The 21374-nt window shown below is 36.7% G+C and overlaps 1 protein-coding gene across 1 annotated transcript; it reads left to right on the top strand.

Moving 5' to 3' along the window:
• Positions 1-413: 413 nt before the first annotated feature.
• LOC149564404 (large ribosomal subunit protein eL43-like) lies at positions 414-16542 on the top strand. Its single transcript, XM_089827457.1, has 5 exons — positions 414-480; positions 15537-15576; positions 15693-15781; positions 15990-16072; positions 16220-16542. Exons 1-5 carry the CDS (start codon positions 478-480, stop codon positions 16281-16283), a joined length of 279 nt encoding a protein of 92 aa, XP_089683583.1. The 5' UTR covers positions 414-477; the 3' UTR covers positions 16284-16542.
• Positions 16543-21374: the final 4832 nt, after the last annotated feature.

Raw genomic sequence — 21374 nt, 5'->3', positions numbered from 1 at the left:
AAAACATAGATCTATACAATAGTGTAGGAGACAAGTGGTGGTTTATGTTTTAAATGGAGATCTAGCCAATATCATTTTCATATTTACTTTTTAAATTGACAACAAAATAGTTTTTGGACATTATTTCACAACATGAAAGAAGTTCTATCGACTGAAAAAATTGCAATATTTTATTTTATTTTATTAATTAAGGATCTGCCCTAAATATACCCTAGATAACCGGTACCTTTTAATTTGCTGTTCAGATGTTTCTCACAAATAGACCCCTCTCCCCACCAGATGACTAGAAATATATCTTCAGTGCATTCACACTTGAAGTTTGGAAGTAATTTTAAGCGCAAAACAATTCCGTGAAACCCTAGAAACACCCGTAGAAGCCATATAAAAAGCATTGGCGTCTTAAACATCGAGCTAATTTGGAGTAGCAGAGGAGTGCGACAACGATTAGCTTTCTGTCTCTCGATACAGGAAGGAGTAATGGTATTCTCATAATCGCTTCTTCTGATTGTCTTTTGCTCTTCTGTTCTTGGACTTTTATATGGTTTCAAATATTTAGGGTTTTAATAAGCGATGGCTGTAAATAGCGGTTGCATTTTGTTTCCTTGTATTTCATATATTCTTTTCAAGGGTACGGTTGACACGAGCTGAACGAAATATGGGAAATTACGTATGTCTCAGTCGAGCAATTCGCCTGCTGAATGCTTTGGTGGTCGATTTTTCAAATATTGACTCTGTTAATCGTTGAGGTCTCTGGTTATCACATTGTTTTTTTACACAATTAAGTAAACCTTCTGGTATGTTTAATGGTAATACAACATTTAACCCTTGAAGGAGATTTGGTGCGTATTACTTCTAGGAGATGCCTTATCACATGCCTTTCTTGAATCATTTTAGAAATCATAGTGCCATCTTCCCGTTTTTCCTTCTCCATTCTTTGGAGAATTCTGTTAAAGAAGTTGTAGAGGCCAACCAATAAATCATGAAAATGCTACCCCTCATCACTCACACTATGAATAATATCAGCCACAACTTGATTATGGCCAATATGGATCAATGAATTTGACTCAGAAAAATACACAATTGGTTAATGATAGAAATATTACAACTTGACTTAGGGAAATATCTCTTACTTGTCAAGTTAAATTGATATCATCAGAGTTGTCATGCCCTTTCTCTATTGAATATGCTCTCAAGCTAATTAAGTAGAATACATATCCCGTTCATCAAAAGACATAAGAATGGTCCAAACACAAGTAGGAGCTCTTGGACCTTGCAACATGTGAAATTGCCCTTATCACATACTTTTCTTGAATTGTTTTAGAAATCAAAATGCCATCTCCATCTTGTTTTTCCTTCTCCATTTTTTGGAGAGTTCTTTGGATTGTGTATTGTTGTGTAATCTTGAATGATTTTACTTGCAGATTTTATAGAAATGTAGTTTTTGGATTTCTAATACGGCAATAAGTTATTGTATGCTGCAAAAATATACAAGTTCATCTAGGGTTATAGTAGGGGTGTGTAGTTGTTATCATGATATATTATGTGGAGAAAACCTCAACTATAATGCTCCTTCCTGTTTTTTCTTCTCTACTGTTTGGAGAATTTCGATAAAGAAGTCGTAGAGGCAATGGGGCTTAAATGGAAGAAAACCAATAAGGTTTCACACACGGAAAACCTCGATCAAGTTTTCTAGGATGAAGAAAACCTTGTTAAATTGTTTGGTGGCTTCGACTAGAAACAACTTTCTTAGTTGTGGGATTTGGTATGTTCAATGGTAATAAAATATTTACCCTTGAAGGAGATGTGGTGTGCATTACTGTTATTGGATGCATTATCACATGCCTTTCTTGAATCATTATAGAAATCATAGTGTTGTCTCCTTCCTGTTTTTCCTTCTCCATTCTTTGGAGAATTTTGGTAAAGAAGTTGTACACGCAAGGGAGCCTAAATGGAAGAAAACTAGCAAGGTTTTGGATATGGAAAATCTCAATCAATATTTTCAAGATAAAGAAAACCCTATTAAATTGTGTGGTGACTTCGAGCAGTACGGAGAAAACCCTACCAAATTTTGTGGTGGTTTCAATTGTTATGGTCCAAGAAGCCCCTTCCCCCACTACCCTCTAGTTTGCTAATGGTCATGGAAGAAAAGTAGTAAGGTTTTAGACATGGAAAGCCTTAATCATTTTTTGGGATGGAGGATAATCCTATCAAACCCTAAGACCCCCTAGGGCTATTATGATCCAAGAAGCCCTTGCCTCTAGCATCCTCTAGTTTGCTAGTTTAATTGATAAGGAAGAAAACTAGTAAGGTTTTGGACATGGAAAACCTCAATCAATTTTTTCAGGATGGAGAAAAACCTATTATACTGTATGGTAACTTTGATAGGGAACAACTTTCCTCATCATGGGATTCAGTATATGCAACAATAATGATATATTTTACCACTGAAGGGAGATTTGGTGTATATTACTTTTAGCACTCGCCTTTCTTGAATCATTTTAGAAATCACATCGCTATCTCCTTTATGATTTTCCTCTTATAGAGTTATTATAGTCCAAGAAACCCTTGACTCTACCACCCTCTAGTTTGCTAGTTTAATGGACATAGAAGAAAACTAGTAAGGTTTCCAACATGGAGAGCCTCAATTAGTTCTTTTGGCATGGAGAAAATCCTAGCAAGTTGTGTGGTGGATTTGATTGGGAACAACTTCCCCTATTGTGGGATCTTGCACGTTAAATGATAATGACACATTTTACCCTCGAAGTGATATTTGGTGTGTATTGCATTAATAACATGCTTTTCTTGAGTCATTTAGAAATTGCAACACCATCCCCTTCCTATCTTTCCTCTTCTTTGGAGAATTTTGTTGAAGAAGTTGTAGAAGCCAAATGCCAGGGTAAGAATCCAACCATTCTTCAGCAAGGCCTAATGTTTAGGCTGTAAAATTTCCACCTAACCTTGTGCCCCATAGGGCTATTATGATCCAAGAATCCCTTGCCTCTACCACCTCCTAGTTTTCTAGTTTAATGGACACTCCTAGACATAGCAAGAAGAAATGCATAAAGATGCCAACCCTTAAAAGCCCAACATCCTTCTCCTGACCCACCCTCTAACACAATGGCTGAAGATAAACCGAAGGATAAGAAAAGGAATAACTGCCCTCTTAAATTGAAAGCCAAGGCTTATAAAAAGGCTAAATTCAATATATATTGGAGATGGGTTTAGATATTGAAGCTACCAAAGAAAGTAATTCACCTTGTTGGTATGCTAGGCTTGCTACTAAGCTTGTGAAACAAGGGAGAAATCTAATGCAAGCATTAGAATATGACGAGGGTGGATAGAGTGAGTCTAATGGAAAAGATAGAAAAGAGGAAAAACCTACTAAAAGTGCTTGAGATACATTGACATAACTTCAAATGGAACTTGGAAATAGTGCTTGAGATACACAATTGAAATGGGGAATTCCCATGTTAAGATGGGAATTTGTAAGCACAAATTCAGAGGTCTGTATCTCAATTGCATATCTTTGGCACTCAAGCCAGGGTAAAAATCCGACCATTCTTCACCAAGGCCTAATGTTTAGGCTGTAAAATTTCCACCTGACCTTGTGCCCCCTAGAGCTATTAGGATCCAAGAATCCCCTGCCTCTACCACCTCCTAGTTTGCTAGTTTAATGGACACCCCTAGACATAGTAAGAAGAAATGCATAAAGATGCAACCCTTAAAAAGCCCAACATGGTTCTCCTGACCCGCCCTCTAACACAATGGCTGAAGATAACCTGAAGGATAAGAAAAGGAATAACTGCCCTCTTAAATTGAAAGACAAGGCCTATAAAAAGGCTAAATCTAATATATATTGGAGATGGATTTAGATATTGAAGCTACCAAAGAAAGTAATTCACCTTGTTGGTATGCTAGGCTTGCTACTAAGCTTGTGAAACAAGGGAGAAATCTAATGCAAGTGTTAGAATATGATGAGGGTGGATAGAGTGAGTCTAATGGAAAAGATAGAAAAGAGGAAAAACCTACTAAAAGTGCTTGAGATACATCGGCATAACTTCAAATGGAACTTGGAAATAGTGCCTGAGATACACAATTGAAATGGGGAATTCCCATGTTAAGATGGGAATTTGTAAGCACAAATTCAGAGGTCTGTATCTCAACTACGTATCTTTGGCACTCAAGCCAGGGTAAAAATCCGACTATTCTTCACCAAGGCCTAATGTTTAGGTTGTAAAATTTCCACCTGACCTTGTGCCCCCTACAACTATTACGATCCAAGAATCCCTTGCCTCTACCACCTCCTAGTTTGCTAGTTTAATGGACACCCCTAGACATAGCAAGAAGAAATGCATAAAGATGCCAACCCGTAAAGCCCAACGTGGTTCTCTTGACCCGCCCTCTAACACAGTGGCTGAAGATAAACTGAAGGACAAGAAAAGGAATAACTGCCCTCTTAAATTGAAAGCCAAGGCTTATAAAAAGGCTAAATTTAATATACATTGGAGATGGATTTAGATATTGAAGCTACCAAAGAAAGCAATTCACCTTGTTGGTATGCTAGGCTTGCTACTAAGCTTGTGAAACAAGGGAGAATCTAATGCAAGTGTTAGAATATAACGAGGCTGGATAGAGTGAGTCTAATGGAAAAGATAGAAAAGAGGAAAAATGTACTAAAAGTGCTTGAGATACATCGACATAACTTCAAATGGAACTTGGAAATAGTGCCTGCGATACAAATTTGAAATGTGGAATTCCCATGTTAAGATGGGAATTTGTAAGCACAAATACAGAGGTCTGTATCTCATTTATGTATCTTTGGCACTCATTCCAAGTTCTATTTGAACTTATGTCGAGTGAGGTAGAAAGGGCTATAAGATGCATTATTGTAGATGGGATGCTCATCCTGCAAGCATCGATGAGCATTTACCATACTTAGGTAGTTTTAATGTTCCTCTCCAATGTGTATGATGTTCTAGTAGAATGCAATATAATAATGAAGTTTGTCCAAAGATCTTTGAAAGAGGCATTCAAGAATTATGTAATCTTGGATGTGGGTGTCAATAATTATTATTAACATGGGTCCATTGATTGGTTGGGGGGTATTGTTCCTATTCAGGAGATAGACAAGAATATGGTGATGATGAGGCTGCTACCTACCACTAGCCCTTTCTACTATCATCGACAAAACTTCAAATGGAACTTGGAACTAGTGTCTGAGATACATAGTTGAAATGGGGAATTCCAATGTTAAGATGGGAATTTCTAAGCACAAATTCAGAGGTCTATAATCCATCTGAATATTTCGGTCTTTTTTGCCTTTAAAGCCACCCAATAGTATTTCTAGCCGTGCTTATCAATTGCAAAATATTGAAGGCCACATTTTTGAAGCTTCTACAGAGCCATCTATCTATAACCATGCTAGTATTTCATCGGTAATACAAAAAAAACTGATCACTATTAGCTTTAGATTATTGTTGCCTTCTGTGAAGATTTATCCACCGCTCAATTCTTTATATATCGCTCCTATTTTTTTTACCTAATCCGGTTTTCTTGTTTGCCCCACCCTTTGATTTAAAGTCTCCAACCAACATGGTGGTGCTCAAGCTCTCAGCCTTTTTTGCTTGCTCTCACATTAAGATGCTTAGCTTTGGCTTTTGATATTTTTTCACTTGGAATTGGTTGCTTTCCTATCTCATTGATGCATTTTTTTGGGATGATATTGGAGTGGTGATTGATGGAGCTCAACATGCATGATATCTGTATCGCCGAGCCATATTTATAAGCCTATATGAAGATTAAAATGACAAACAATTCTATGCAGATTCAATAATAACAATTTTTAAATACTTACTATTAATATTATCTTGCTATTCAACCCACCATTGGGGATATTTGCAAAGATATGACATGTCTGCACAAGAGGATAAACTAGTTGTGGGTTTCTTGGAATATCTCTTTAATACATCCAAGGAAAGATTCATTTTCTAACAGATATCCCTTTAATACAACTAAGGAAAGATTAATTTTCTAGCAAATTAGTATGTTGTTTTTTGTTAATTTGTTTTTTGTTGCCTGCTGGGCTGATGTATAAGAGGTTTAATTCCCTAGTTTTGCTCCTTTAAATATCAAATACAATATGTGTGTGTGTGTGTACGCACACACACACACACCATTGTAACATGGTGATGTGTTCCCCCCCCCCCAACAAAAAGAATCCCAACTTCTCCGAGATGGGGATGCCTTCCAGCAGCTCCACCAGTCTGCTGTTGTTTTGGTTGAGGACTTCCGAACATCCCTTAAGAAGATGGGGGGACATCCCAGAAGGGACAGGGGGACGAGAACTAGTTTCTTGGGGATGCTTGGATGTTCCCTATCCAACCAAAAGAAGTCTGAACAAAAAAAAATACAATTTGTTAATAGTCTATTGGTTGTATCGAATCCACATCATCCTGCCCAATGTAATCATCTTTATGATGAGATCCTCGTACTTTTGATAGCTATGACTATTATTATTTAATATTTATCTACTAATAATAGAAGTTAGAACTCTTCCATTTGCTCATTCAAGTATTTGAAGTTTTAATATTTATTGTTCAATGTTCCACTTTCATGTTCAATCTGCAATGCAATGTCAAGTGTTCAAATTTTATTAAATTAGTATTTTACATCTTTATGTCTTATATTGTTATGTATATTTTTGTAACTAGCATTTTAAGTACCACGTGTGTAGTATATAGTATACACACCCCCATCCCTTGCTGCTGTTCCCAAATTGAGGCCCATCTGTACCCCCCTTGCCTGGAAACTTGTCCCCTAAGGTGGTGTGAATATGTGTGTGTGTGTGTGTGTGTGTGTGTGTGTGTGTGTGTGTGTGTATATATGTATAGTGTAGACTAAAAACATGAATTAATTATTAGAATAATATTTATGTTTATTTTTAATGCTTACTATTGTATCTTATTGTATCTCTGTAAATATTAGAATGTTTCTAATATTTAGGTGTAGTCTAGAATAGAATGTTTCTATTCTATTTGACTCTCCTCTTTGTATATATAGATCATTTGATCTTTGATTAATAAGTCAAGTATTCTGCCATTTACATTTGTAACATGGTATTAGAGCCATTATAAGGAATTTTTCGAAAACCCTTATAATTTGGTGACTGAATTTTTCGAAATTCTTTGGGTTTGTTTTCTTTTGATTTAAAAAAAAAATCTGGGCATAGTCTTTTCTGAGTGCAGTTTATGGTGTCTTTCTTGCACAAACAGTGCCGATTTTTACTTCACAATCCAAAAACGACTTCATTGGTGGAAGCCAACAACGTTTTGTTTAACAAATCCATCATTATTATCAAGAAATCTGAGTTTTTTTCAAGCTTTTTTCAGTTAAGGCCGTTTTTTCGGAACCCTAATTTTTGGGCTTGGAATTTTTTTCTGATTACAGATTCTTGGTGGGTTTTTTGAGATCTCAAATGGGTTGTCAGTTTTTTTGGGTGCCTCAATTTTCGAGCCAACGAATTTGGATTCCGACAACATTATTTTTGGGTTTTTTGAGCTCTCTTCTGGGTACTTCGATTTTTTTGGGTCTTTCATTTTCTCACCTCAAAGTTTGTGCCATTTGAGATATTCACATATTATGAGCATTTGTATCAGCAGCATCAAAGTCAGACCCAATTAAAAAACAAGCCAATGCTGTAGCAAAAAGAATCTATCTACCATGCCTTATGGCCAGCATACCCACAGATCATGCAAATCATGTGAAATCTTCTGCTTGATGCATAATTCCGGTGCCTCCCGACGTTTCACTCACAGGCGTGATTGGTTTGTTGAATTCACTCCCTATTCAGACTCGGTAATCTTTGGAGGCGGTGAGGAATACAATATTGTCGGCAAGGGCCATGTTCATATTCAGTCCGGAGGAAGAAGACTCATGTTCCTCAATGTATGTTATGTTCCTGGCATGAAAAATAATTTTCTGTCTGTTAGTCAGATTATGAAGCACACCCCTCAATTGGATGTCGTTTTCAGTGGAAATAAGTGTTCGATTATTGATCGTGCTTCTCACACTACACTTGTTGTTGGTCTTGAGGATCATGGTATTTATAGGCTTGTAGATTTAGGCGATTCCCTTGAGCGTGCCTTAATTGCCAAATCATCCGCTCTCAGCAGCCTCTGGCATTAGCGATACGATCACCTAAACATTCAATATATAGCACAACTGGCTTGGGATGATTTAGTCCATGACCTACCTGATATCCAGACCCAAAACCATTGCGTTTGTGGAGCTTGCCAAGCAGAGAAGCAACATAGGACACCATTTAAGGATGGTGAATCATGGTGGGCATCTAAAGTACTCTAGCTGGTCCACGCTGATTTATGTGGTCCTATGAATACTCCTTTTGTTATTGGGAACATGTACTTCTTACTCTTTGTGGATGATTTCAGTGGCAAAATGTGGGTGTATTTTCTTAAGCAAAAATCAGATGCTTTTCTTGTATTTCAGTAGTTGAAAGCCCTAGTAGAAAAAGAGTTTGGTTCCCCCTTTTGTACTCTTAGGACCGATAATGGGAGGGAATTTTGTTCTTCTGCTTTCTTTGCCTTCTGTACTACTCATGGCATTAGATGTCAGTTCACCACACCTCACACCCCCTCAACAAAATGGTGTTGTAGAGTGTCGAAACCGTACCATCACAGAAATGGCTAGGGCTATGCTAGAACGTAGAAATGTTCCCAGAAAAATATTGGGCAGAAGCAGTATCCACAATTGTCTACCTTCTTAACCAATCACCCACCCTTGCAGTTAAACATAAGACTCTTGAGGAAGCTTGGTCTGGTCACAAACCTAGGATCAACCATTTGAAAGTTTTTGGCTCTCTAGCATACGTATGGATTCTTGATGCCAAATGCACTAAGTTGGATTCCAAAAGCCAGAAACTCATGTTTACAAGATATCGTCACACACATAAGGCCTACAGAGTGATTGATGTAAACACTGATTGTTTAATCTTCGGTCGTGATGTTGTGTTTGATGAGGAACTCAAACCATTTCAGCTCTCTGCCTCCTTGCTGCATTCCGAGATTTAGTGTTTAGCAATCTTTGACTTGGGTCCTATTTTATATGAGTCATTTGATGCTATTGATACACCACCTTAGCGACCTCCAGATGATATAGCTCTTGCTCCTGCTTTTGCTCCAACTATTCTGACAACATTTGATATTGGCTCCTCTACTCTTCGGCCAAAATAGTGGGCTCAAACAACTAGTGATCTTCGTCTTGATGAACTCATTGAGGGTAGAACCTCCAGAAATAAGAGCATTCAACACAACACAGTTAATGTTGCTCTTATGGCCAACATCCACAGTATATGCAGAGGCCAAAGGAATTCCAGAATGGGAACAGGTAATGGATGTTGAGCTTCAGATTCTTCAAAAGAACCACACTTGGGTTCTTTCAGATCTCCCTCCTGGGAAGAAACCCATTAGTTGTAAATGGGTTTATAAGGTCATGTACCATGCAGATGGTACCTTGGACAAATACAAATCCAGACTTGTTGCTCAAGGAATCACCCAGCGCGAAGGCATTGACTATGAGGTGACCTTTGCAAGATGAGCACTATTCGCCTTCTTCTTGCCATTGCAGCTCAGTATGGTTGGAAAGTTCATCAGATGGATGTGAAGAGTGCTTTTCTCAATGGTGAATTACAGGAAGAAGTCTACATGATGAACCCCCAGGTTTCAAGGTTGTCATTTCAGAACCAAAAGTATGTAGACTCCAGAAGGCCCTCTATGGTCTTAAATAGGCCCCTCGGGCTTGGTACATAAAAATTGATCAGTACTTGGTTGCTCAGGTATTTCAGCGTAGCCCGTCAGACAATAATCTGTATATTAAACACTTTGGTAATGACATTCTTTTCCTTGTTGTCTATGTGGATGATTTGGTCATTACTGGGAGTTCAAAACATTTGATTTCATAAATCAATAGAATCTGTGCAGAGCTTTTGATATGACAGATCTCGGATTGCTTCATTATTGTTTAGGTATTGAGGTTTGGCAGATTGACAACAGTATTTTTTTTGTCTCAGTCCAAGTATGCCAGAAATTTGTTTGATAGGTTTCGAATGTAGGATTGCAAACCTGCCTCCACTCCTACGGAGACTGGTCTGAAATTGTCTGCACAATTTGATTCTCCTCCTATAGATGAAACACTCTTCAGGCAACTAGTAGGTAGGCTGCTAGACCTGATCTCAGTTTTGCAGTCAGCTACATCTCACAGTGCATGATGAACCCCGAGACTGATCATTGGATTGTAGTGAAACGTGTGTTGCGCTATGTACATGGTACTTCAGATTATGGTCTTCTTTACACAAGGAGTGCTACTCCTCAGCTCAGTGGATTCATTGATTCTAATTGGGCCGCCTCAGTTAATGATAGGAAATCTACTTCTGGCTATGTGTTCAGTATTGGATCTGCAGCAGTTACCTGGACTAGTAAGAAGCAACAGGCACGGCCATTCTCCTCTATAGAAGCAGAATATAGAGAATATAGAGGAGCTGTCAAGGCAGCTTGTGAAGCAGTTTGGCTTTGTCAGATGCTTGCAGATATGCATATTCCTCAAGCAGGTCCGACTTCTTTGTTTTCAGACAATCAGGGAGTACTCAAACTTGCTAAGAACCCAATGTTTCATGAATGAACCAAGCACATAGAGCTTCATTGCCATTACATCTGACAGTTAGTAGAAGATGGATCTATTTAGTTAGTCTATGTCACTACCCCAAAGCAACCAGCAGATATTTTCACAAAACCCTTTGGTCCTGACAAGTTTGTTAAATTCAGGGGATCTATTCGTGTAGTAAATAGATTGAGCATTAAGGGGGGGTAGTAGAATAATATTTATGTATTTTTTTAATGCTCACTATTGTATCTTATTGTATCTCTATAAATATTAGAATGTTTCTAATATTTAGGTGTAGTCTAGAATAGAATGTTTCTATTCTATTCGACTCTTCTCTTTGTATATATAGATCATTTGATCTCTGATTAATAAGTCAAGTATTCTGCCATTTACGTTTGTAACATTAATTTCAGAATACAACAAAGCATAATATAATGAGCTAAACCACTATAAACTCTAATTTTATTTGTCATTCAAAACATCAATTTTAAATGATAAATATTCATCATACAAATTTCAAGTTCAATGATAGAATAATAATATTATCTTCAACAATCAATTGTTAGCAATCATACTGTTCCTCTAAATGAACAAAATTGACATTTTCTTTTTACATTATGTGTCGGAAAAAATGAAGAACCATGAGTGATGCACTTGCAATAAATGTGTACTCACTTTTGGAATTAAGGTTCACATCTTGGAAAATATAATTATCCAAGTCAGTTTGCTCTGGTTACAATGCTACAGATTTGTGGAGGTCTCAGGGTAGTGCTCCCAACAAGGAGTTTGGGGACAGTACCCCAGCAGGGTCAAAGTGTAGCACCTCTCCTGGGGTCTAGGGGCAGGGTGTGCTTTGTCATGGTACAGGGTGGGTTCATGGGGCAGATTGGAGGTCAAAGGGCAGACCCCCCTAATGGGGAGTTTGGGGAAAGTACCTCAGCAGGGTCAATGGGTACCACCTCTCTTGTAGTCTGGGGGCAGCATGTTACTTGTCATGATATAGGGTGGGTTCAAGGGCAGAGCCCTCATAGACCTTTAATGTATACCATTTTCATAAATCTTTAAAAGGCAATGCCAAAGGTAGAATTTCTTTTAAAAGGAAAGAAGCCAGAAAACTTGACAGATTTGCTCTGAGTTTGCTTGGGTTCCCCTGGATCCTCACCAAGTCATCCTGGGCTGGTCCCAGACAAAGACAATTTTCTCTCTTGTGCATCTTGCCTGTATCTGCAAGTGGATTGGACTGGATCCCGGATCTGGTCTGGACTGGATCCCGGATCTGTTCTGAACTGAACTTGGATGCGGTTAGTCTGCAGGGGGATCCACTAACTTAGTTGAAATGTTATTTTTAAGGGTATGATTTATGCAAGCAGAGCAAATTATAGGACAAATCACAAAAACCAGTTGTTTTGCTAAATGTCTTGGCAGTGAGTTTTCTCTATATTTACTCTGTCAAATTGTTGTGGTGTTGGAGCATTGCATTGTCTGTTTGCAGAATGAGAAATTGTAAAATCTTCTGCTATTGTTGGATATTTGATATGATTTTATTATATCTTACTATATTGGTAGTATTAAGTGATTTGTTCACTGTTTTCCTAATCATTTTGTCTAGAGATTTCAATACAGCAGAAGCTATGGAAATGCTGCAATCCAGTGACACAATGTGTTTAGTTTGAGCTTATTCTAAGCATAACTTTTGCTTGTTGATTCTAAAATGCATTTCTTGTTAAACCATATCAAAAAATACAAGTTTCTGTCACAGTAACTGATTAATTATTGGCAATTCAAATTAGCTGGTGTTTGGAAACTTAAAATTGTGATAGAGCTAGATTAAGGTCCTTAAGAACAGAATTGTAGCTGGAGGGGGGCATGGAGGTGTTGGAAAGTATCTGCATTTTCTACAGCACAAATTTGTATCCTGTTAATAAGGTAGCTTAGTGGCTTATAGGAGGCCGTAGATTGAGTTCCATGGTTCTCCCTGTGGAAATTTAATATGCTCTTTCAAGATTTCTATCTTCTGCATAATGTGGGTATCCCATTCTGCTCCTTTGCATTCTGCATTTTTGGTGCTTGTGGGGCAATACTGATTGATGATATGCAATTCCAAAGGAAGGAAGCTTTCTTCTAAGATTTGACTTATCCTTATTTTTGAAGGTAACAGGGTTCCTACATCGTATCAAGTTCTTCAGAACTGTGAAAGAATTAGAAAGTAAAGTAGTATTCAAACAAGAATAAAACAGATTTCAAAGATTACATCAAACAAGAAGAGAATGGTTGGGAGTAGGAAAAGTGAAGCATATTTAAGAGAAAACTGACTGTATTGTCAATTAAGGATTAATTTCCTTGCATGTATCCAATCACAGACATACCTATGCTACCATAATCTGGATTTTTCAATAAGTGAATTGAAAGATCTATTTGTATTTTCGCTTATATCTACCGCATTTATCTTTTGAGCTGTATCAACATTTTTCTGTGACCCATTTATATTTTGAGCTGTATCAGCATTTTTCTAACTGCCTTCCTATATTCTGTGACCTAATGTCATTCGGTTGTGACTGCCTAAATAAATTCAGAGGTAGAGATGCAACTGCACTAGTCTAGCTATTTTCTTACAGAAAACAAATGTTTAAGGTCTCTCTTTGGCGATGTTTCTTTTCCTTTTTCCAAAGTCACCTATTATTCCCATAGATATGTTTCTAAGCCTGCTGTTTTTGGTCTGTTGACTATAATTGTATTTCTAACATAATTTAGTAAGTTACAGATAAGTTTAGTAGGCACTCATGAATCTTCTTAAGAAGAATCAAATAAGTCTACCTTCAAGATTGACTACTTCATCCTCTTATTCACATTCAGATTTTGATAAAGGAAAGGATCTCAAGGGCAAAGGTCAAGCCTTGGTTGTTAGACCAAGTCATGATTCAGGAAGATGGCTTCTAGATTCAGGGGCTTCTCATCATTTTAAATATTTTCCATGATATACTTCATGAAGCCTCCATGGTTCATTGTAGATCAATTGGATTTCATTTACGGTGTTGATGTTCCTATAATTTATTAGGCCATTGTGTACTTTCAGGTACTCTAGCTTCTTGGCGCGTTCAAGACTAATTAATGTCTGGCAGGAGTTAATGTCAATCCTTTAGACCAGGAGTCTAGGACTTGTTTTTCCTCCTTCAATCGACTTTGTTATGACTGTTTGATCGGTAGTCTGCTATTATAACAATCCAATAAAATCATATCTTATTTCCATTTCGAATTTTCCATCACGGGTATTATGGTGTTCAATTGAGCTTTAGTTTTGTAAACATCTATAGGTTTTTTAATTGATCTTTTCAGTGGATGTCTGTGGTTTCTTTGATTAATAAAGGGGGTGGTGGTTTTGTTTTTCATTAACTACTTGGAGATGGCTTCCAGCTAATCAATGACTGTTTGGAACTATCAAGTCACTCCTCCTCGAGGAATATTTGGAATTCATAATTCTATTCCTGGACTTAACAATGTATAAATATGTTGTAGTTATAGAAATTAGTTGCACTTTGTCAGACAGCTTCCATCCTAGTCAATGACTATTTGGAACTGGTGAGATAGCTTCCATTTTATCAAAAGGATTATTTGGAATTTATGTGTTTAGTGGAGTTTCAGTAACAGATTATAAATATGTTGAAGTTACAGGACTTGGTTGCAATTTGTCATTGATGAGATTGTATGGGATGGAATTTTCTAAAATTTCATTATTTGGACAAAGCATTATAACAGACTCGTTAACTAACACAGTAGGATATGGGATTTAGTGTAGATCATGTTCAGTTTATTAGGATTACAGTTTACTGATCCATGTCCAGATTCTTGCGTGATCTGGATGTATTAGTTTAGCCAGCTTCACTAGCATATCTGGCAGCAGAGTAATTGTATCCAGCATCAGCATCAGAGACCGTAGTATTTCAAGGTTTCTGAATGTGAGCCACTTGGTTGCAACTTGTGGTTTTGATGAGATTGTATGGGATGCGATTTTCTAAAATTTCATTATTTGGACAAAGCATTATTTAGGAGAAAGCATTATTAATGGGCTTGTAAACTAAGAGTAGAATAAGAGATTTAGTGTAGATGACGTTCAAATTGACTTTTTAGTATTTACAGATATTAAATGCAGATTTTATTGCGTATTAACTGAACTGTACATGATATAAGGATTAGACTTTATTGATCTATGTTCACACTCTTATTTGATTGGGGTGTATTAGTTTAGCCAGCTTCAGTAGCATATCTGGCAGCGGAGTAAGTGTATCCAGCATCAGCAGCAGAGACCCTAGTATTTCAAGGTTTCTGAATGTGAGCCACTTGGTTGCAATTTGTGGTTTTGATGAGATTGTATGGGATGGGATTTTCTAAAATTTCATCATTTGGACAAAGCACTATGTAGGAGAAAGCATTATTAATGGGCTTGTAAACTAAGAGTAGAATAAGAGATTTAGTGTAGATGACATTCAAATTGACTTTTTAGTATTTACAGATATTAAATGCAGATTTTATTGGGTAATAAGTAATAACTGAACTGTACATGATATAAGGATTAGACTCTATTGATCCATGTCCACATTCTTGTGTGATTGGGATGTATTAGTTTAGCCACCTCCAGTAACATATCTGGCAGCGGGGTAAGTGTATCCAGCATCAGCAGCAGAGTCCCTACTATTTGAAGGCCTCTAGACATGAGCCACCCGAGAAGTGTACAAGATTATTACTTATTACCCAGATAGCATGTGTTGCTGTTGCTAATTGCTGAGTGTGAATATAGACATATGATTTGGCAGCATTTATACTATTTGTTGTGCATGTTTTTTAGATCATTGTCTTGATTTGTGCAGGCAAAACGAACAAAGAAGGTTGGCATTGTTGGCAAGTATGGTGAGTATTGCATATTTATGACTACTTTATATGTCTACAGCTAATTTTATGGACAGTCTTTGTTTGGTTGTATTATGGATGATAAGTACTGAGGATTTCACTATCCATTGTTTCAGGTACCAGGTATGGTGCCAGCTTAAGAAAGCAGATCAAGAAGATGGAAGTGAGTCAGCATTCCAAATACTTCTGTGAATTCTGTGGCAAGGTGTGATAATACTAAACCTTATAATATTAGCTTGGAAAAGCTATTTTTAATTATGGTTCAGAATGGTGAACCAAGGCACCTTTTTTGGCTTTAATTTTGTTGCTTTCCAGAAGTTATTTAAATGCATTAAGTCCTCTTCAGATTCTGTTGACTGGACAGAGATTAGCCTTGATTAAAATACTTTCTTTAACATGAATACACTGTACAGTTTGCAGTGAAGAGGAAAGCAGTTGGGATCTGGGGATGCAAGGACTGTGGGAAAGTAAAGGCAGGTGGTGCCTACACATTAAAGTAGGTTACCCTCTAAGCTGGCTTGTCTATAATATAAGAGGCTAATAGGAATGCTTCAAGATTTACATTTTTTTTCAGTTTTAAAACATAATTATATAATTTATTCCATCTACCTCAATGTCCTCTTTGTTGATTATGGTTTTGCAGCACACCTAGTGCCGTGACAGTGCGCAGCACTATAAGGAGGCTGAGGGAGCAGATAGAAGGCTGATTGTCATAGTTTTTTCTAAATTTCATTTTCTTGTATTTAGGTTAGGAAAGTAAGCACAGACATTGATCGAAATGCTGTTTGAAAATCAGACTTTCATGCTAAATATTATTTTTAATTTGTATTTTTTTCACCAAAATGGTTATACTTTTCAAGTTAATTTGCCTCCAATCTTTGATCTTTTAAGACAATGCGCTTGTATTATTGAGCGATTGACTGCTACCTGTTATAAATGAAAGACCTAAATGCATTGGAAGTAAAAGTACACTGCAGGAAAAATATTAGAGCTGTAGAAGTAAAATCTAATTAAAATTTGCAGTACAATGCAGGTGATTCTTATTGTATCTTCTTGTTGAATGCTTTCTTGATGATCTCCAAACTAATCAGTTCATAGAATTCTTCGAAAATGAATGACCGGGTTAAGCATAGCCCAAAAAAACTAATGCCCAAATATGCTGTAATTACGTCTAAATTTGGATACAACTATTATTAAGATATTTTAAGAAAACTCTCATTCTGAAATTTGTAGGTGAATATTGAAACATTGAAACATATCTTCTATGCTACTATCACATTTATCATACAAGATCTTGATGGGAATGCTTATTATTAGGCTTAGTTCCCAAATCCGAAATGGGATTTTTTTTACCAATAATGATTATTATATATATATATATATATATAGACACTAAAAAAAAGAGAAATCTACAGAATTCTAAAACTAAATCATTTCATAGTATGAATCTATGATTCTAGTATACTTGATAATTAATCCATTTTCACAATTATAAAGAAAATTAACAGTCACATTGAATTACTGAATTACAAAATGAAATTATGAAAATTTAAAAAATATATAATTAAATGTAAAGTTTGTGGCCTGGATCTGGGCTGAAGCCTTGGATTGTGGCTTGGATCTGTGTGGATCCCGGCAGGATCCCCTTGCTGCGGATCCTGATGGATTCACAGGCAGAATCAAGGGTCCTGCCCAGACCCTCACAGATCCAAGCCTGGATCCAGATCCGACCTGTATATGACAAATTTGGTATCTAAGTTATCAGGGGCCTAGCTGTTTACTCATGGGGAGGGAATTTTGTCAAATGTTAATGTCATAACAAATGGCAATTAATTTGTTTTATTCTGAAGTCAAATGGTCCTTCAAGAGCAGTCTTTTGCAGTGATAACTGATGCATTTTGAACATTGATTGGAAATTGTGCGCTTTTGGTGCTGTATTTTGATAGATTAAGTTTTTGCCATGAAAGTCATATCCTGTGGTCAGCGACGAGGAACAATGCTAATCATCATTAAAAATGCTGTCCAGGATTACAGCATATGGTCATGCTGTGGATTATCTGAATTTTTGTTAGGGATGCAAGACCTAATTGTGTTTTAACTCTACCTAGTAGGGTTCCATTGCTTGAGATAAGCTTGACATTATTTATCTTAAATGAAATGTTCGAGTGATTGGTAGAAAGCAAAAACAATGAATTAGAATGTTTCAAGTTTTATTGGTTGACAATGTGTAATAAAGAAGATCTCAACTTCAAAGTTGTAAAATATATTTAAAGGTAGTTTGTGTGGAAGTTGCAAAACATCCCCTAGTGAATTGGTGTTTCTTGGTAATATCTCTATGTCTGTTCTTGTCCTGAGCTAATTGTTGCGACGGGGTAGAATTGTTGTACTCTTTTGATATTTTACGCCATGCCTCTGGTCAATTGATATTTCTCGGGATTAATAGCTGATAATATTCCCTTTTGAGTGTCTCACATCAGAGAACAACGGCTTTAATGTTCTGTTCACAGCTTGAAGTTACTAATCACCATATCGTGTACTCCAAATTTTGTCTGCAAGGATTGTATCCGGTCTCCAAATCTCTGCTCCTCTGGACGCTATTTGTGTGACCAGAATTCTATATTTATTATCATTCAAGGCTTGTGATGGAGCTAGTTTGGACTTGTGCAGCGAAGCTAGCATTTTCTGTGTGACTGAAATATCCCTAGCAGACCGATTCACTCATCTGTTGTAATTTTATTTAAATAAGTAGAATTCTCGTGCAATTTTTAAGTGTTCTTACAGAGTAGATAGAAGTGCAGAAGTTTGGTGTTTGATTTTTGATATTTTCTCTTCAAAATAGATTTGTTACAATATCTACTAGTACCAGCAATATTTGAACAGCATAGTAATAATCCAAAACCACAGCACTTGAAAGCTAGGAATACCCAAACGAACCCAATAATAACTGTTACAAAAATAAAAGCAACCCAGTACTTTAGCTACAGTCAATGCCAGATATGGATAGGTGGCTAGCTACAGGTCTGCTCTGTTCTTATTCCAATGCCTAGGTGTGCAGAAAAGGCGGCCTAATGCTGAAGATCAGATCTGAGATGGTGGCTGTAGCTGAAGATCAGATCTGAGATGGCGGCTGCTGCTGAAACTGCTTGCTGTCTGCCTGAAAATAGTATGGAAGATTGCTAAATCACAATTGCTTGAGGGTTATGTCCCAAACAGTTTACTCTCTCAACCTAGGGTTGGTGTCTTAGGTGGAGGAATGCTCTACCAGAGCCAAGCGCCCAAAATGATGGATGAATAATGTAAAAGATAATTTTTCCTTCCTTTGCTTCTCCTTATAACTCCCTATTAGACATTTGAACCCTAAAACTGACCTAATATGACTTAAGTGGAAACTTTGGGTTATAATGTTTATTTTCATTATTGGCGTCCAACATAGAGGAACAAACATTATTTCGATCATGGTAAAAGTATCAAGCGTCACTGAAACTCCTGTAGCTGAAAATCAAATAGTAGAGGTCTGCCACTTTCCAACGAACTATCAGCCAAAAATCTTCTTATTTCAACTTAGTGGCCAATAAATTAGCCTTATTTAAATATTTAATTACTAACTTAGGGAAATATTTGAATATTTCCCCAAGAGCCAACTAATATCTAGATCACCATCAGAAGGTGAAATTGAACTTGCCACCTCTTGTGACTGATGCCGGATATTAAGAAATAATCGACAGTCTCATACCTCAAATCTAGGGATAACCCTAAAAAGTAGGAAGACCTTTGAATCTCTTGAAATTGAAACTAGGGGACGGTCTCCTATAACCTCAATGTTGGATGATACCTCCACCTCCTAGAAAGTAGGGGTCTCCTCTTATAAGTAAGGAACTCCTTTGAATCGTGCCCTCACTGTCAGAAACTTCAAATCCGAACACTATAACCCTGATTGAGCCTCTAAACACTCTTGCCAGCCTACAAGACTCCTTGATAGGCTAACTCACATATCACTGCCAGGGGACATGACAGACTGTATGGAACTTCTTCACTTTGCAATAAAGAATTCTAAGAGATTAAAGCATGTAGTTTAAATTCTCATGTAACCCTTGTATGTTAGGATACAGAACAAACAATTGATATGGTTAGTTAAAGTTTCTTCACTCTCTATCTAATTGCACTCTTGTTGCGGTTGCATGTGACCACAAGTAAATAAACAATTCAAACCTGACAAAAGCAATTGAAGAGAGGAAACAAAGAGCGATTTGAATGGAAGGTTTGGCAAAGTCACCGTCACAGAAATGTGACACAGCATAATCCGGTTGCAGCTACAGTAGGTAATAAATCATGTATTCTATGCTTATTTAGAGCTTCTGGTGTAGCTTGTTTCATCTTCTTTGCATTTTCAACAGACTGAAATAATTAAATATTGCCTAACGTCCCTATAACGTCTGTGATGTTTAGGCACCCTTAAAAAGAGGTGTCATGCAAGTTAAACATATATTATATAATGAGAATGGACAGAAATTTAGATTTTAACTCTAGATTTTTACAACTTTTTAAGATTCTTATATTCAGCACAATTTTCCCAAAGATTTTATACAAAATAATAGCGATAAGAGGAGGGCTTCACATTGATGGCTGCAACTGCAATGAAAAATTGTCAATTTTAAGCTCCATCTCCTTGGAGGTATTTTGATGATTTATAGAACCAAAGAAAAGCAGCGCCCCAAAACTATGTATATGTGTAGATGCATTTTTCTGAGGGAATGGAAGAGATTTCAAATATTATGCTATATTCTTTATTTCTCTTAATTCTAGGAGTACGGATTGACATTGTACTTGTTTAAGATGTAATTCCAACATTAAGATTGGGCCATTAATCATTATTTGTTCTTTGTAAAATATCCAACGTTGTCTTATAATAATGTAGTAATGCAGGTGCATTCTATCATTTTATAGTCTTATGTGTAGGGGGCCGGGGCGGATCAGTAAGATATTTACAATCCTCTGAATCCAATTATTTAGCAAATACATAGGGAGTTAAGAGGATTGGTAGGGATTATTGTTTGATCTTTCTTAAATAAGTAGATTTTTTAGCCTTTTATTAGCCTATTTGTATGGTTAAAAGTAGGCAATATATAGCCTTGACACGGGAAGAAATCATTTGCAAAAAGACATTTCCATGTATTCTCATTGTGTAGATGTTCTTGTAAATGGTCTTCCAGTTGCTATGAGAAATCATAGATCAAATGAAAGAAGCCACAAAAATAATAGGAGCTGCGTAAGTTTCTTCTTAACCCCAAAGCCACAATTAGAGCCTGAGTGAGAGCTCTTAAAAAATAGAATTCACTAAATATATTCAAGTTTGCATGTCATTGCTAGAGCATGAGGAAGTCACTGTCAAAGCATAGGAGAATGACAGAATCGACAAAGGTGGGGAAGAACAAGAGATATGAAGAATTAATTTGTTGCTAAGATTTGTTAAAAGGAGGCGTCAATGTGAAGGTTGCTGTCATAAAAAAATACGAGTCTTGATAAAATGCTTGTTACTCTCTGTTTTCCCCACGAAATTAATAAACTCAAAACGTTTTGGAAAGATGGAAAGGAGCAACATAAAACCTAAAATCATTCTAAAAGATTCATTGTAATAAGAGAGCAATTTTGGTAAGAATGTGACGAGTTTTTCCTAGTACAGTTCTAGAAGAGTTTCGAGGCTCCCTCGAAATTGTGGTCTTTGTCAATATATTGAAATTGACAAGCTTGTAGGCATTGGAGGAAAGTGTTTAAAATAGATTAAATGATCTATTTATTTG

Source organism: Cupressus sempervirens, chromosome 4 (assembly GCF_028749045.1).
Source record: "Cupressus sempervirens isolate cs-2001-9-10 chromosome 4, ASM2874904v1, whole genome shotgun sequence".
Classification (NCBI taxonomy): domain Eukaryota; kingdom Viridiplantae; phylum Streptophyta; class Pinopsida; order Cupressales; family Cupressaceae; genus Cupressus; species Cupressus sempervirens.
This window is presented reverse-complemented; position numbering and strand designations above follow the sequence as displayed.